Source organism: Vigna unguiculata, chromosome 8 (assembly GCF_004118075.2).
Source record: "Vigna unguiculata cultivar IT97K-499-35 chromosome 8, ASM411807v1, whole genome shotgun sequence".
NCBI classification, from domain to species: Eukaryota; Viridiplantae; Streptophyta; class Magnoliopsida; order Fabales; family Fabaceae; genus Vigna; species Vigna unguiculata.
Genome location: NC_040286.1, coordinates 34699023 through 34715696, shown reverse-complemented (window position 1 = coordinate 34715696; position 16674 = coordinate 34699023). Strand labels below are relative to the sequence as shown.

Genomic DNA, 16674 nt, shown 5'->3' with positions numbered 1-16674 from the left:
ACCCATTTGAGACTATAAAAAAAATATAATCAATTCTGAGTAGTTTTAGTCCTTATAAAAATTGAAGGACCTAAATAAGTTTTATGATTACAATATATATTTTATGTTTATTTATCTCTCTCTCTATATGATATTTTCAACACTAAATATTTTTATTTTTTATTTTAGTCCTGCCGTTTATTTTTTGTCATAAAAAAGTAACAAAAATAATTTAATGGATTTATTTTCAAATATTATAAATTTGAAACACATGTTCATGTGAATAATAGTAAAATTAGGACACGTCAAATAAACAAATAGTTAAACCAAAATATTCAATTTTTTCAAGCCAAAATTAATTTTACATTTGATAATTTTAAATTTGCATTATTTTAGTTCAGTACTATTATATTATCAATCTGTTAATATATTCATTAAAATAACATATGATAAAACTTGTTATTAACCTCTATTGTTAATATTGTTAACACAAAAACGCATCACAACTGTAGTTTTAAAAAAACCACTCTTAAAGAGTTTTCCCTTTTTAAGAGATATTTTTAAAACATTTTTTTTTCATTGCGAAGAAAAAGAGGAACATATAGTTCTATACTTCCAAGTTCCAAAGCAATTTGACTACAAGTATTTTTTGAAACCATTTTCAGCCAATGATCCAAGTACTCTTAAAACATATTTATTCGCATACTTTTAATTAAAAATTAAATTTTTTGGGCAAAATTTACTCTAAGATATCTTAAATGAAAAGATAATTGTCATTGTTACACAACATTTTATATGAATTGAAAACTAAATTACTTGATTTTAAAATATCAAAAAAATAAAATATATGATTAATTTTTATAAAGCCAAAATTATATATTTACGAAAGATACAATGAATGATGTAAATTGTCAACCTTTGAAAAGTGGGACACAGCATATATGGGGGCTTATTCTATATTCATAGAGCCATTCATAATCAATAAAATAAAAGAAATAATTAATTGCTCACTATGATTCTACCACTACCACACTACTTTTCTCTTCACATGCTTAGTTAAATTTTTTTAATTTGCAAATATATATATATATATATTTCTAATAATTAAATAAAAGGTACATTATATATGAATATTCTGAATTGGTTTTATATCTCAGTATTTCACAGACGTATCGGTGAGGGATTTAAATATAAATATAAGCTAGATATGAAAAAAATTAAGTATTATATATAATCAAGAAGATTTTTATTATTTATTTAGATTTTTTATTAAGATTTTAAACTAAACATAGTGTCAATTTTTTTGATAATTTTTTTCTCGAAAAAAACATTAGTAATATTTGTCTTCATAAATTAATTGAGTATATGTAAAGATCAATATTATAATGTTTTATTTTTATTTTACTTCTAGCAATTTTGTTTGCTTAAAGTCTGATATTTTGGCATCAGATGTTATTGTAACAATCGTTTAATCATTTGTTAAGGAGTTAAATTTTATTTTATAAATCAATTTTATTTTTTGAGTTAAAGTTTAAGTTAACTTTTTTAAGATATTATATTAAAATTATCCAAAATTTACTGTAAATAAAATATTGCATAGAAGATAATAGTAGGCATAACTATCCAAACAAGATATTTGATGTACAGAAGACTGAACAAGATACAACTAAGATTCTTCAACAACAATTGAACTTTGAGTTGTGTCAGAAACAGAACAAAAATATTACAAAAAACACAACAAAAAGAAAAAAAAATTAACAAATCACAGAATGAAGGATCTTTTGTGATGGAAATGGAAAGAAATTGGGACCATAACAAAGATCAAGACCATGGGTTCTCTTATTTCAGTTTCCATTTATGAACACATGAAATTCGGGGCCGAAAACTACAAAGAAAGTTATTTGTAATACCTTATTTACATGCTTTATTCACAAATTTTACACTCTTCTTCCTCCTTTTCCTTATTCTTCCAGAAGTTTTGTTTATCTCTGTGTTTGGAAATATGATCTGAATTGGGGTAGTGGAGTCTAACAAAATCTTCCCACACATTGTGCAAGACCTGCAAATAGCACATTACAAATTCAGTATGATGGATTAATTGTAAAAAAAAAAGTAATATTTTTTTTTGCCAAAAGCATTGAGAAGAAGGAGAATAGAAAAAAAATAGTAAGAGTGGACCTGCAAAATTTGCCAGAAAAGTCATCCATTATGCTTTCTACATTGATTTGGCAAAACCTGCAACAATGATTGCACCACTCCATCACAGTTTTTTCAATCAATTCAGAAAGTCTTATATACGTACTCTTCTTTCTTGGGAACCAAGTATTCAACTTTGACCACGTATCAACACGTTTATACATACATACACACAACACAACATATATCTATGTCTATATCTATCTATATATATATATATATATATATATATATATATATATATATATTAATTTTGTATACAAACAACATTTTGTTATAGAATATTTAAAACTTTTCATAAAAGTAAATTTTCTTTCTAAAATTTTATATTCGAATACCCTATAAAAAGATTTAAAATAAAAAAAGACTATGACAATAAATTACGCGAAACAGTATAGAAAAAATAAATTATAAATCGATGAACATAAAATAATCTTCCACTTGTTCGATCACAAACCACTGTGATAAGTTAATAAAACAGATTATAAGATTTAATTACCTGTATTTATAAAGCATTTAGTGGAAGAAACTAAGCAGTAACAACATAAAAGGAAATGGTAGACGATAAGGGTAACTTTGTCTTTTACTCTTGTCATGGAGGTGGAGAAAGAAACCATGGCTTGCAAGAAGAAAAAGCCTACACAGGTCACCCAGTTCTCTCACGCTGCCAAAAAAGTCTATTTGAACACACACTTCATGCTTTTTATTGCAATGAAATTCCGTAAGAACTTTTTGGAGACATTCTTTACTAACATTGCGTAAACACTGAAACCATCTGGCCGTGAAAATCCCTTGTTTCAACGATTTTTGTTTTTGCATTAAATATAATTTTGTTTATTCAATTTTTAGTAGAAACTAAAATTAGTTATTAAAACATTTTATTAAATTTATTAGTTTATAAGTTTCAAATATATTTTATTATAATATTTAGTTTATTTATATTGTTCGTTTTCATATTAACATATTAGTCAAGAAACACATTTAAAATATTAAATAAATTTAACAAAATTAAACTCAATTTAAATATTTTTAAATATGAAGGACAAAAATATATCAATTTTCTTTTTTTGTTAATTTATGTTATTTCATGTCATTTTTCTATTTCATTGAGTGCAGGAACGATTTGTAAAATGGAGAAAACATCTCAATTCTTCCACCTTAATATGCTATTGTTTAAAATTTGAGTTTTGTAGCATTGGAAATGATCCTTTGTAATTAGGTAATTTTGACTCTTACTTCGTTGTTTAGTAATACTATTGTTGTTTGAGGTTTCTATTGTTCTTCTCATTCTGTGATGGAGATGAGTGCGTGTCATTTTGTATGGTAGCAGACTCTAACATGTGCGCGTGGTCCTTCTACATCTCTTCAAAATCATTGTCCACCACCACTCACATGATTTGGCTTCATGACTTGATGCCATCAATCGCATGTTTCAATTGCTAAATTTGGTTTCTCCCAGAAAAGAATCGAATTTACTCAAAATTTAAATTGTTTGTTGGAATTTTTTTATTGACTGTCGTGGTTTTAAAATACATCGATATGTATTAATTTTAATATTTTAAAATATATTAAAAAGATTTATACTAATATAAATGTAATGTTAATGTTTCAATAAATCCAATAAAAAATTTGGTTATCTATTCGAGTTTTCAAATTAGTTCATTCATCTTACGAATGTAAAATGACGTGAATATTTATCTTCCGAGAAATGTACATGAATATTCTTCTATTTCTCGATATCAATAAATTGAAAGTTGAAGAAATAATCCAAATTTCTGTTTATTCTTTCTCACTTTTTTAATTGTGTCTTCATCTGTCCCTATTTAGAAGTGGACATTTATCTTTTATAATTTTTTAAAATCTTTAACTACAGAAATTTTGTAAATGATTAAAATTTTGATCGAATCTCAGCGTAAGGTAGATTTTTTTTATTTAAATTATCAACTTTCACATCTCAAATTAAGATAATCTGATTATTATAAATTTTTTAATTAAAAGATAAGTACTAGAATGCATAGTCCAGTCAGAGAAAGTCGAAAGCTAACATTACAACCTTGCATTTGTATGATTAGTCGGCAAAAACACTTACAATTAAAAGAAAGATTAATGAAAAGAGTCATAGATATATGACAAAAGAAAAAGTTCTCACGGCCAAAAACATAAGTTATTAAAAGTAAAACAAAGATAAAAGACATTTCAACGTTATTAATAATTTAAATATACTTTTCTTGTTCAACTTTTAAATTCTAGAACTCAATACCTCATAATTTAAAATCACTATACTATAGTGTGAGACACGATGGTGTAATGTGACATGCATGAGTGTGGTCGTTGACGAAGATATGACTAGACCCCGATCTACACCATTCTGATGCTAGTGCTCTAATTATAATATTTAATGAATCCTAGTATATTATTTTAAATAATGACACGTGGTTTAACTATTTTGGATAGGATTTATTTGTTTCTTAATTAGTATCGAAAATAAAAAAACATCACCGCTTTATTTTGTCTTAATTACTATCGAAAATAAAGGTAGGTACCTCTCTGTATTTGTAGTGTAGTTAGTATATAACTAGGCTACAGAAGCACATGGTGTGATGAGTTGGGTGGTGGTGTGTTCATCCGCGACCCTTTGCGCCGTCAAGGGACACTGCTCAATTGGCTGCTATACCTCACAATCCAATTGAATAAGTGGATGAATATAAAACTCTATCTGGTCACATACACCAGTGTTCCCTGTTGAACATAAATCTACTATACGAAACAATGATCCCCGTCACTGACGCCATCCAAATAGTCCTTAACGCATCTAAACGTCTTCCTCCACTCACTGTGCCTCTTCACGATGCCCTAGGCAAGGTCCTCGCGCAAGACGTTCGCGCTCCCGATCCTCACCCGCCCTACGCCGCCTCCGTCAAGGACGGTTACGCGGTCATCGCCGCCGATGGCCCCGGCGAGTATCCGGTCGTTGCCGAATCCAGAGCTGGAGACGACGCTCTTGGCGTCACTCTCTCCCCTGGAACTGTCGCTTACGTTACTACCGGAGGTTCGCCTTTTCCTCTTTTCATTACCTCGTTTTCAAGAAAAAAAATGTAAAATAAGTTGAGCTTCTCTCGCCACTGTAATTTAGTTTCTGAGGAAATTAGATTCTAGAGTTTTAAGTTAATTTAATGGAAGTCAATTGGAGAAATTGATACTAGCTTGCACGACAAGTTCAGTTCAGTTCGTTTTTGTTTTTTTTTTCTCTATTGTTAATGCTTCCAGTATAGTTAATTGGAATAGAGCTTTATATATTTATATCGTGGATTAGTGATTTACGGCTAATCTTCTCTGTCTCGTTTTTTTTTTTCTCTTGATTTAGGACCGATACCTGAAGGTGCTGATGCGGTTGTTCAGGTTGAGAATACGGAACTTGTGAACGATGCCTCAGATGGGACTAAGCGGGTCAGGATATTGGTACAAACCACCAAAGGCAATGATATACGCCCTGTGGTATGCTCTTGTCGCTTCTATGATGTAACTCTCATCATAATGTTGAGTGTGTATGTTTTATATTGGGTGTCATTTTTAGTGTCGCCAAATTTGACAGGATTCGTTGTTTACTAATTTTAAGTTCTGTATAATATCGATGTTTACTAGCTGTTTTGTTCACTGCTTTTTGGTATTCATTGACAGGGAGTTGATATTGAGAAAGATGCAATAGTTTTGACATCTGGAGAAAGGCTTGGTGCTTCGGAAATTGGCTTGCTTGCTACGGTTGGTGTCACAATGGTTAAGGTATTCTTTTAGCGAGTTCCTGGATTCTGTAACCAAGCAAGCTTCTCCCTGTATTGGCTAATACTTTCTGAACTTTGGTATGTTTTGTCTAATATTGAGTATTGATACATGTAATGATGGGAAATAATGCTTTAGTGCAGGTTTATCCTGCTCCAACAGTTGCTGTTCTTTCTACTGGAGATGAGCTTGTAGAGCCAACTACTGGGCATCTGAGTCGTGGTCAGGTATTGTTATTTTCTGCTGGGATCCTAGAACTAGTGAGACTAGTTTATGAAAAATGATTAGCAGAACATTAATGTTTTCAGTTATTAGAACTATCATATGGATGGAAGCTGGTGGTTGTAACTTATAATAGAAAAAATGCATGTCAGCTTCAGGTGTTTTCTGAAGGGATTATTAATGTGATAATATTTGGAATAGATTACTAAGTTCTTATATGAATCAACCTATAGGTAATACCGACATTATATAGGCTGCTTTCTTTGATTTTAGCATTAGTAGTGTCTTGAAGAATGAAGGTTCAGCCAGGCATTATAGTGGACCTATAATGCTCAGTCTGCTCATTTGCAGGGGCTTAAAACATTCTACATGAATTCTAGTAAATGTGGTTTTGGATGTAAATTTTACTCTGCTGCATAGATGGTGTTTAAGATTTCTTGGGCAATCCAGCACCTTTTTTACCCCATTATTCAATTAATTTGTAGACTATGTATTTGGGTTTGTGCCATAATTCTCAAGAGTTGCTTTTTAAATGTAATTAAAAATTAAAATGGATGTAAGCTAATGTAGTTGCTTTGCAGATTAGGGACTCTAATCGTGCCATGCTCCTGGCAGCTGCAGTACAATTCCAGTGCAAAGTTTTGGACCTTGGAATTGCTAAGGATGACGAAGAATGTCTAGGAAGGATCTTGGATAATGCTTTTACTTCTGGAATTAATATTCTTATAACTTCAGGAGGTGTTTCAATGGGAGACAAAGATTTTATCAAGCCTTTGCTTGAAAAGCGAGGAAAAATACATTTTGACAAGGTTATGGCATTCTTCTATTTGATTATCTATTAATTAAAAATGTTACGATATCCTGTAATTTGTGCCATGGATGCTATGTGTTTGTTGTAGTTGTGGAAGTAGTACTTTTCTAAACAGCCTTTGTGTGAGTATAATTTTGTAAATCATGTTTTCTGAATTTAGATTTTTTTTTTTTTATCTTTCAGGTGTTTATTAAACCAGGCAAGCCATTTACATTTGCAGAGATTGACTTTCAATCATCAGAAAGAAAAATTCTAGCTTTTGGGCTACCCGGAAATCCTGCCAGTTCTTTAGTTTGCTTCCATCTCTTCGTGGTCCCTGCAATACGCCTCCTTGCAGGGTGGACAGATCCTCATCATTTGAGGTTACTTAATTTCAAATTAGAATTGTTTTTATGATGTTTTGCTTGCTTTTTGAGTTGATTCATTTAATTATTTCCTGTGCAGGGTACACGCTCGACTTCATCAGCCCATAAAGACAGATTCATTTAGACCTGAATATCATCGCGCTTCTGTTGTATGGACTGACAATGATGGAACAGGAAATCCAGGGTAAGTCGATGATGAATTGTTTGTTTTGTCTAGGTCTAGCTGAATCTACTGTATATCTGTAATCTACATGCAGATCCGTTCTCTCTATTGTGTGTTTTTATAATTTAATGTAGGGAGGGAGGTTGTTATGATGAGGGTCAGAGGGGTTGTTATCTTTGATCTGTTATCTCTTAATGAATGAAATTTTTATCGTTTCCGTGAATCTCAGTTTTGTTGCTGTGAGCACTGGTCATCAGGTAAGCAGTCGGCTACTAAGTATGAAGTCAGCTAATGCTTTGTTGGAGTTTCCAGCAACAGGAAGAGTAGTTCCTGCAGGGACCGCTGTTTCAGCTATCATAATTTCTGACCTAAGAAACATGGCTTTTGATGAGAATCATATGTCATCAGGTGCAGCATTTGCTTTGCCAGGAATTAAATCACAAAAAGTAACTACTGATTCTTCAGGGGATGCTGATGTCAGAGTGGCTATTCTTACAGTTAGTGATACAGTGGCTATGGGGGGTGGTCCAGATAGAAGGTATTGATATTATATTTTATAGGTTTATACAAACAAAGAGACATACATACATCTGAAGATCAAAATTACAGCTTTTTGTTTTTTGTTCTATCTGGATTTGTTTTTTGAATCAGAAGAGCCCTGTAATTGAGTTCTCTGCATTTGATCAATCTATGAAGAATGCTCTAGACTAAAATAGTTTTTTGTACTGTCTGGATAAAGCAGCTTCTGGATGCTTCAAATGAAATCTTGCAAAAGCAGAAATGTGACACCACACCTTTTTTATTTTTGAAACTGCTACTATACAATACAATACAATATAAAAAAGGTTAATTAAGTTCTGGCCACATTCATCATATCTTTTCTTGATTGCCAATGTCAACTAGTAATTTTTTGTTATCAATTGAGTGCATCTAGTATACTCCTCCTAACCGAAGAATTTTTCTGTAGATATGAAAATAAGGGGCAGTGTGGCATTTTTTATTATTAAAGATAGATTTTAGTATGCTCATATGCACAACATTCACAAGCTGTTGAAGGAGTCAAATTAACCAATGTTGTAATACTATCTCTGTCGCCACTTATATACTAATTTTAACCAATGAATGACATTATATTTGTTAACATTTTATATTACTATTCAAAATTACCCCTTAAGATTATTGGACCTCATCATCTCATTCAGTTCTCCTAGTTGGTTGATGTGCGCTTGTAATCTTTTCACATCTGCACAAGAGAGAGAATGAATTTATCTTATCAATCTATAACTTTTATTCTTTATTGACTACACAAATTATAAAGTAAATAAGTTAAAAAAATAATTAATGCAGGAGACAATTTGAATGCCTTGTGAAAAGGGAAAAACAATTTTCTTAAAAGGCTCTTATATATGGGCACGAAGGTAATAATTGTTGAATCATATTCCCAGTTGGATAATGCTGAAAGGCATCTAGATACACCTCTTTGAATCATTGTTTGAAAGGGGTCACAAAGTTGATGCAAAACTAAAGAGCGAGCTCGATGTTAGTCAATGCCAAAAGGGGCATTAGTACTACTGAGGGTCTTGCAACAGTCCCAAACTTTTAAGTGTTTAAAGATAACATTTCTGTTTTGGGAACTGATCTGTCATAGTGTGGAAGTGTGTTCAGTTGACTGCATAACCATATCTGCAGTATATCTGGGTGAGGTTCATATTATTGATTTTTCACACATCCTTCGTTGGGGTTTGTAGTATCTTATTCTTGTAAGGCTTGTACATTTTTTGTGTTGTCTTGTTTATTTCTTCATTCTCTTAATTTGTTGTTTGTTCACTGCCTTGTGAATGAGTTGAGGAGTTGTGAAACCTGGAACTAAAGTTCACTCAAATCACAATGAAAGAAAATGGCTATGTCCCATTTTTGTTTAGTTAGTTCAATAACAATTAGAAGTGAAGGGTTTGACCTACCAAGTTGCTCAAGAAATAATTGGAAAGTGGAAACTTTCTCAGCCATCCTTGGGGTTAGACATTCTTCCTTTTCTGTTCTTCTAGCTGTGCATGTCACTACTTGATTAAAATAGAGTATCCCTCTGTGCTGGGAACACTTAGGTTCAGGTTGAACCCAAAAGAAAAAATGCAGTCAACTTAGAGCTTTGGCCTGTGATTTTATTATCTATGAATTTCTGTACTTAATAAATGAAGTTTTTGTAATAGTTTGTTCCTTCTATGTTATAATAATGTTATTTAAATTTAAGTTACCTGACTTTATGAGGAATGACCAGTTTTTTTAGAGAAGATATTGTTGACATGCATATCTGGTAATGTTTTTAAAACCAAACTGGATGTCAAACTGGCAAGATCTCTAGGTCATGATTTGATGACCTCAATTGGTTAAATTAGTGGTTGAACCATGATTGAACTTGCTAATATAATAAGGATAAATCTTTCCAGAGACGTGTCTGGTTCATGATTCACTTAGTTAAATCATGCAGTTCAGTTGTGTTTTTAAAACATTGGTGTTAGTGTCAAAATGTGCTGACTCCTTTACAAATAAACAGTGGTCCCAGGGCAGTTTCTGTTATTAATTCTTCATCAGAAAAGCTAGGAGGAGCAAGAGTTGTAGCAACTGCTGTCGTTCCAGATAATGTGGCAAAGATTCAGGACATTCTAAGAAGATGGAGTGATATTGAACAGATGGATCTTATAATTACTCTTGGTGCGTTTTTATCTTTCTGTCAGCCTCCCTAAAGTATTTGAAAATTTTTAGTTCTGTTGAGTTGACTTCAGCTTTATTTTTGCTTTTCCAATCCAGGGGGGACTGGCTTTACTCCACGGGATTTAACGCCAGAAGCTACAAAACCATTGATTGAGAAAGAAACACCTGGTCTTCTGTATGTAATGATGCAAGAGAGTTTAAAGGTATTGCAACTATTTTTATACCAGTTAGATGAGTAATTCTTGTGTTGTGTTTTGCATTTTTGTGGTTTCTTGTTTTTTTGCTTGTTAGTTTTTTTTTTTAAAACCCGTAATTTTTTTCAAATAAGTGTTTAAAGAGCCTCGACCTAACTGATTTGCCTGGACTGGTCAGTCTGCCGTCAGACTCTGCTATATAGAGGCTATATATGACCTTAACCAGAAGCCAATATATTAGGGTAATGCACTTTTTTCAAACTTTTATACACAAGCTTCTTGCTTTGTTTTTTGGATGAGAATAATAACCAAAAACATTTATTTGATAACAAAGTAAAGAAATGAGTCGGTAATTAAGTAAACAATGAGTCTGTGAAGAGATTGCGTGTAGAAGTTTGAGAGTAGCATAGCAGTACTCACATTTCTTATATCTATATGTTTAAAGGAAGATCAATTTTTTGAATTTTAATTTTCCCTTTAGACTGTTTGATTAATTCTATTTTCTGCATACATAGCTATGCTGATATCAGCTCTGCTTCCTAGGAAAGTCTATAGTTAGTTTTTGTTGATTTCTAAAGGCCATAATTGATTAATGTTTAAATAGGTGACCCCGTTTGCAATGCTTTCTCGCTCCGCAGCTGGAATCAGAGGATCAACCTTGGTAAGGGAAAAATGCCAATCATATTAATATCTACTTTTAAAGACCGTATGAAAGCTGTGCTGTGCTTTGTCTCCTGGAGTTTTTGCTCCTCATTTTAATGTTATAATGGGATTTGCTTTGTGACCATATCTTTTCATGCATCGTACAACTTTTTTCATAAAACAGTATTCCATGTACGAATGCTTGTCAATCTTCTCTTACTCTTGTCATATGAAAAAAGTAAAATGAAAGCCCACTGGTTTATTAAAAGGGATAAAACTTCCATGCTTTGTTAGATTTTAGACATGAGTTTGATGGTACCAATTGTTTTCATTTCAGTCTTCATTTTTACAGTGTGGTTGTTTTACTTGAATAATTACTATTTTCAGGAAACTCAAATCATCATGTAGATTTTAAAGCATTTTTTCATACGGTCATCTGTATTTATTTCCAGTTACTTGGGTTTCATTTACTTAGTTTTCATATGCAAGTGCTCTTGGCTTCTAAATGATGCCCCATTAGGATTTGAGGTAAATCTTGCATTAATTTGTTGCTGAAACTAGTACACCCTGAGTCCAGCATGTAATCTGTGTTTCTTCTAGATTTGTACTTACTGGCTCTTTATGGTGATTGATCTGTTGACATTCAGATCATTAACATGCCTGGAAACCCTAATGCTGTTGCCGAGTGTATGGGAGCTTTATTGCCAGCGCTTAAGCATGGTCTCAAGCAGATCAGGGGAGACAAGAAAGAAAAGCATCCTCGTCACGTTCCACATGTCGATGCAGTTCCTGCAGATGTTTGGGAACAGAGTTATAGGCTAGCCACTGCCGATGACGTCTCTTGTTCCTGTTGCAACTAAAGTCAGTTATATTTTCTTCTCTGTTTCAACGTTGTGCCCCGAATGTATTTTTTTTCAACGGAGAAGATGGTTCAGTTAGCAATCAATGTTTGAAAATACTATTTTATTAGAAAACTAAAATTTTGATGGGTGACAATCCAAATTAACTCAAAGATCATTGAAAAATACAGGTACGAAACACGACGAGGAGAATTGAATTATGTTCCGCAGGAAAAATAATTTGGTAGAAAATTTGTTTTTCTTTTACAACAAGTGAAAATAACTTAACGACTTAAGCTCTCCTTTTACTAAAAAGATTATAAACACATGCAAGTGAGAAAATGGTCACCACAATATTTGATACTGTTTAACCGTACTATTATTCAATTCTGCGTCGAGTCCTTGACACAGACAAGATTTCTTTTGGGACAATTGATAGATTATTGCAGTCTTCTGTGTTTTTGTCTCCTTTCTTTTTATGTGTTTTTATGATTGTTTTTCAGCAACTAAGAACTACAAAAATGTGATATTGAACTTCGTAAGTAATACTTTCTTTGTTTATTTTTATCTAACTTATAAGATTGTTTTGTAAGAAAGTAATGAGTTACATTTTATTGATTGTAATGAAATAATTGTGTAATATCTTATTTTACCGTTTTCATCTAACGTAGTAAGTATTTGTAAATTATTTAGAAATTAAGGCAGATAAGATATTACTTTAATTATTAATTAAAATTGTAACCTTGAATGGTTTTTTATTTACAAGCCATGTTTTAACTGAGTTTCCACTTGTACTGAAATAAATTGTATTACTACCAATTTCGTGGTGCACACATTAAACAAGAATGGGAAGTTAATGCTTTACAATTTTAGAGAACTTAAATGTTTGAAATATAAATTGTTTTGATTATTTTATTATTTAAATGGTTTATTTAAATCGATTTGAGTTTTTTTTTTCTTTTTAAATTCTTAGTTATGACAAGGTAATTTAAATTCTACTATAAGTAAACAACATATATCTAAAGTTAAAATGTTAACATTAAACATGACTTGGTTTTAAATATTTTAAATAATTCAAATTTAAAATAAGATAATATTTAATTATATATAGAGAGAGATAACTTTGATATCAATTGATGGCGAGAACATATAAAGAGGTGAATGAATGAAGAGGGAGAAAGAGGAGAAGAAAACAATAAAGAGAGAGACAGGAAAACAAACAAGAAACAGACAAACTGAACAAAATCAGAGAACAGCGAAACAAAAGAGGAAAAAAAAATGAGTGAAACAAAAGAAGGGAGAGTATCAGAAGGGAATATAAAATGAGAGAATATAAAGAATTTTATGTTCTAACTTAAAAAAATAAAATAAAGTTCTGTATTTTAAATAATCAAAATACTTATAATTTTTTACAATTTCAACGTTTTCTTAATCTTTCTATGTAAACAACATTTTATAGTAAATTATTCTAAATTTTAGAAAAGGTAAACTATTTTCTTAAAATTTCTCATCAAAACACACGAGGAATGATTTGGTAACACATCATTAAAATTAAATGACACTGTAAATTTTTAAGGACTGAATTTTTTACGCGATAAATGTTTAATAGTTTAAGATATACAATAGAAAAAATCATATATACTTACACTGCAGGATATATATTATAAAATTCTACCTTTTCTCATTGGATTTTAATAAGCATTTTTAATGGGTATGAAATTAGATTTATGTCATCAAAAACCAAAAGATATTCATTATCAATTAATCTTCTTTCATTCGCAACTTCCTTGTGCTCCTCAATCTTTGAAGAGAATTTTGAAGAAGCCAAACCATGGAAAATTAAATTATACGACAACAAAATAGGTGTGCTATATTTAATTGCTGGTGAATTCACGTAAAAGAAACAAAACATAATGAATACAACACAACATACAGCAGATATTTATGAGAAGTCGTGTAATGTTTTTGTTTATTAATCATTTATTGAAAGAAATTATGCATTTACACGCAAACGAAAACAGTGTTCTCTTTACGTGTACAAGTACTCGATGAAGAAGAAAAGAAAATCACAGCTCTTGGAAGAATGATTCTGTGTCTGATTCTCCATTGGATATGAATGCATTTTTAGCATAAAGGGCAAGTGCTACAATGGCCACAACCGCATAAATCAGCACCATCCATTTCACAATTTTCTTGCGCTTGTTATTCCCTGCGTCAGAATCTCCGGCCACTTCATCATCAACCTGATTTCCAGAACCCAGTGCAAAATCTATGAGCCTAGTTTTGGTTCTCGAAACAGGCCTTGCTTTAGGGGCTGGTGTTTCTTCTTTTTTTGTCTCACTTGAGCCATTAGTGTTGGCTTCCTCCTTCTGGGGTGTCTTCTGGTCTGCTGCAGAGACTTCATCACCATTGGTCTTCGTTTCTGGTTTTGGGGTATCTTGTTTTTGCTGTTCGATCTTTTGTGGTGGAGTTGTTGCTGATTCAGTGGGCTTATTGAGTGAGCGTTTTCCAAATTTGATCGATAGAGTGGAACCCTCAAACTTGGCAGTGACATCATCGGTGTCATAATCAGATTGAATCGGCAATTCTAAACTGAAACGACGATATCTGTTCTGATAGATCAGTCGTTCACCTGTTACCCTTAGGGTAGGCTTTGAGGTCACCTGAACCCTCAATTGATCCCTTCTAAAACCTGCTCATAATTCAAAAGCATATCACAGATAAAATCATTTAGAAAAAGTGTATTTTAAACCTAACTAGTCTATCTTAGTGATAAGGTGTATAAGTTTCGAGGATTGTCGGAAGTCTTAAAACGAGAGATAAGTCAATTTCTTAATATATAATATACAAGTGAGTGCAAATTTCAGACTGATTCGTAGAGATTGAGTTAGGCTTAAAATCTTATGATTCTATTGAAAGCATAAGTTGGTGTGATTCTACTGGGTATAAGGTTTGAGAAGATGAGAATGGACATTTACCTGGTAGCATTACATTGACAAGCCTTTCGTCTCTAACCCATTCATAGAGAGGTTCGAAGTCTTCATAGACAAAATCAGATGCTGGCTGTGTCCTTGAAGCCATGTTTGAGCCCTTGTTACTTCCTCTTTTGGTTCTGATTTTGATGTATGTTTGGGTGTTGTTGTTGTTTGCACCTAGTGGTTCTTTTATAGTGATAGGTGATGAGGTAATAATGAACAATTTGCACGCAAAATGTAGCATTTTGTTTGCTTTTTTAGTTTCTTTTCGTAGGTGCAAAACAGTGTTTGGTTTGTGTGGTGCAAGGAAAATATTATGCTTTAGTAATGAGAGGAGGTGACCTCGTTCCTTGGTGATGCTAAAACCTAAAAGCAAAATTTTGTTCCCACACCAAATCTTTTACCCACAAATTCCAGCTTTTTCCCTGCTCAAGATATACTATTCGCACGTGTAATTCCAATCTAATTTCACTTCTTTTTTGTTTCCCTCTAAAACATGAACAATAAAACTAAAAAACACCTTAGATATCATTCTCTAGATTAACTCAAAGTTTCAAATTTAATCATCAATTTGGATCTGGAAAATACCATTTTTTCTTACAATGCAACAAAATTTGTTCAGTGACAAATACTTTTACATTGATGAAAAGTAGAAATGGAATTTTTTTTCCTACTTGTTTTTTATGTGAAATAATTTTCTTTTTGTTTATAATAATAAGTAAAAGATAATTTAATGTAAAATTTTTTTAAACGTTTTAAGTACTATATTATTTTTCTTAGTAAGTTATTTATTATAAGGTTAAGTTACAAAAAAAAACAATCAAGTTTTAAACAATAAAAAAAATTTAACATATTTTCCTTATTCAAATTTATGCATATGGATCTACCCATAATCTTACACTTTAAAAAATGCCATATTTTGGGGGGAGACTCCAATTATATTGAAACTTGATATTTACACTTTATAAAATGTGATCTTAAAGTGCAATATCTTATAAAGTACGCTTTTATATATACTCACACCTATGTAGACATTGAGAAGTACACTTATATAAACTTTATATTAAAATCACTCGATAATATACTTAATTTAGTGGAAATACTGCAATTGTGTGATGATTTTTGGTGGGAGTAACTGAAATTTATCATGTATTCTAATTCTAGAGCACCACAATATAGAAGATCAAGTACAATAATATTATATTATATGTTAATAATTATTTTAATAATAAAATAAATATAAAAGGAAGATTTTTCTCTCAATGTAAAAATCTTTATAGATGATAAAACATATCTCTCTTAATATTTCAATAAATTTTTACATCTTGATTAATTTAGAAAAGAGTATAAACTTCTTTATTTACATTACTACCAAAAATATTTTAACCAAACTTGAATACAACCCCAAATGAATGAGTTGAAGCAGCATTCCCATTGTAATAAGTGAAGTTATTAACTTATATATAAGCCTTATTATGAGTTATTTATTTATATTATATATAAATAACTTTTGAAATATATTGAAAGTTATCTGTCTTCTAACTTTTGTATATTTTTTATTAAATTATATGATATTTTTATAACTAAATAATATGTTGAAAATAATTTTGGAATTAGCATATATCTTTAATTACTTGAATTGCTATCTTAATAACTCCTATGTAATGTTATTGACCTGAATACTTTTTGGTAAGCATTTATCAGTATAGTAATTCACTGTGTATCAAAGAGTTTATACTTTTATTCAGATTCAAGTTATTATACTTCATCTGTTACTTGTAACAGTGGTTTAAGATTTGTTT

At 31.2% G+C, this 16674-nt stretch overlaps 2 protein-coding genes across 2 annotated transcripts; one reads left to right on the top strand and one right to left on the bottom strand.

Moving 5' to 3' along the window:
• The first annotated feature begins 4751 nt into the window (after positions 1-4751).
• LOC114194484 (molybdopterin biosynthesis protein CNX1) lies at positions 4752-12067 on the top strand. The gene is made up of 12 exons (XM_028084738.1): positions 4752-5224; positions 5540-5670; positions 5854-5955; positions 6096-6179; positions 6756-6983; positions 7169-7347; positions 7430-7534; positions 7743-8051; positions 10065-10222; positions 10319-10425; positions 11021-11077; positions 11706-12067. The coding sequence occupies exons 1-12, from the start codon at positions 4945-4947 to the stop codon at positions 11916-11918; spliced, it is 1953 nt and encodes a 650-aa protein (XP_027940539.1). The 5' UTR covers positions 4752-4944; the 3' UTR covers positions 11919-12067.
• Positions 12068-13838: 1771 nt separating this feature from the next.
• Positions 13839-15044, bottom strand: LOC114193797. The gene is made up of 2 exons (XM_028083738.1): positions 14876-15044; positions 13839-14589 (listed from the first exon to the last, which is right to left on the bottom strand). Exons 1-2 carry the CDS (start codon positions 14976-14978, stop codon positions 13964-13966), a joined length of 729 nt encoding a protein of 242 aa, XP_027939539.1. The 5' UTR covers positions 14979-15044; the 3' UTR covers positions 13839-13963.
• Positions 15045-16674: the final 1630 nt, after the last annotated feature.

Coding starts and splice junctions, on each gene's coding strand:
- LOC114194484 (XM_028084738.1), top strand. CDS start 4,945: ATGATCCCCGTCACTGACGCCATCCAAATAGTCCTTAACGCATCTAAA. Junction 6,984..7,168: donor GAAAAATACATTTTGACAAG/GTTATGGCATTC, acceptor TTTATCTTTCAG/GTGTTTATTAAACCAGGCAA. Junction 10,426..11,020: donor TGATGCAAGAGAGTTTAAAG/GTATTGCAACTA, acceptor ATGTTTAAATAG/GTGACCCCGTTTGCAATGCT.
- LOC114193797 (XM_028083738.1), bottom strand. CDS start 14,978: ATGGCTTCAAGGACACAGCCAGCATCTGATTTTGTCTATGAAGACTTC. Junction 14,590..14,875: donor TGTCAATGTAATGCTACCAG/GTAAATGTCCAT, acceptor AATTATGAGCAG/GTTTTAGAAGGGATCAATTG.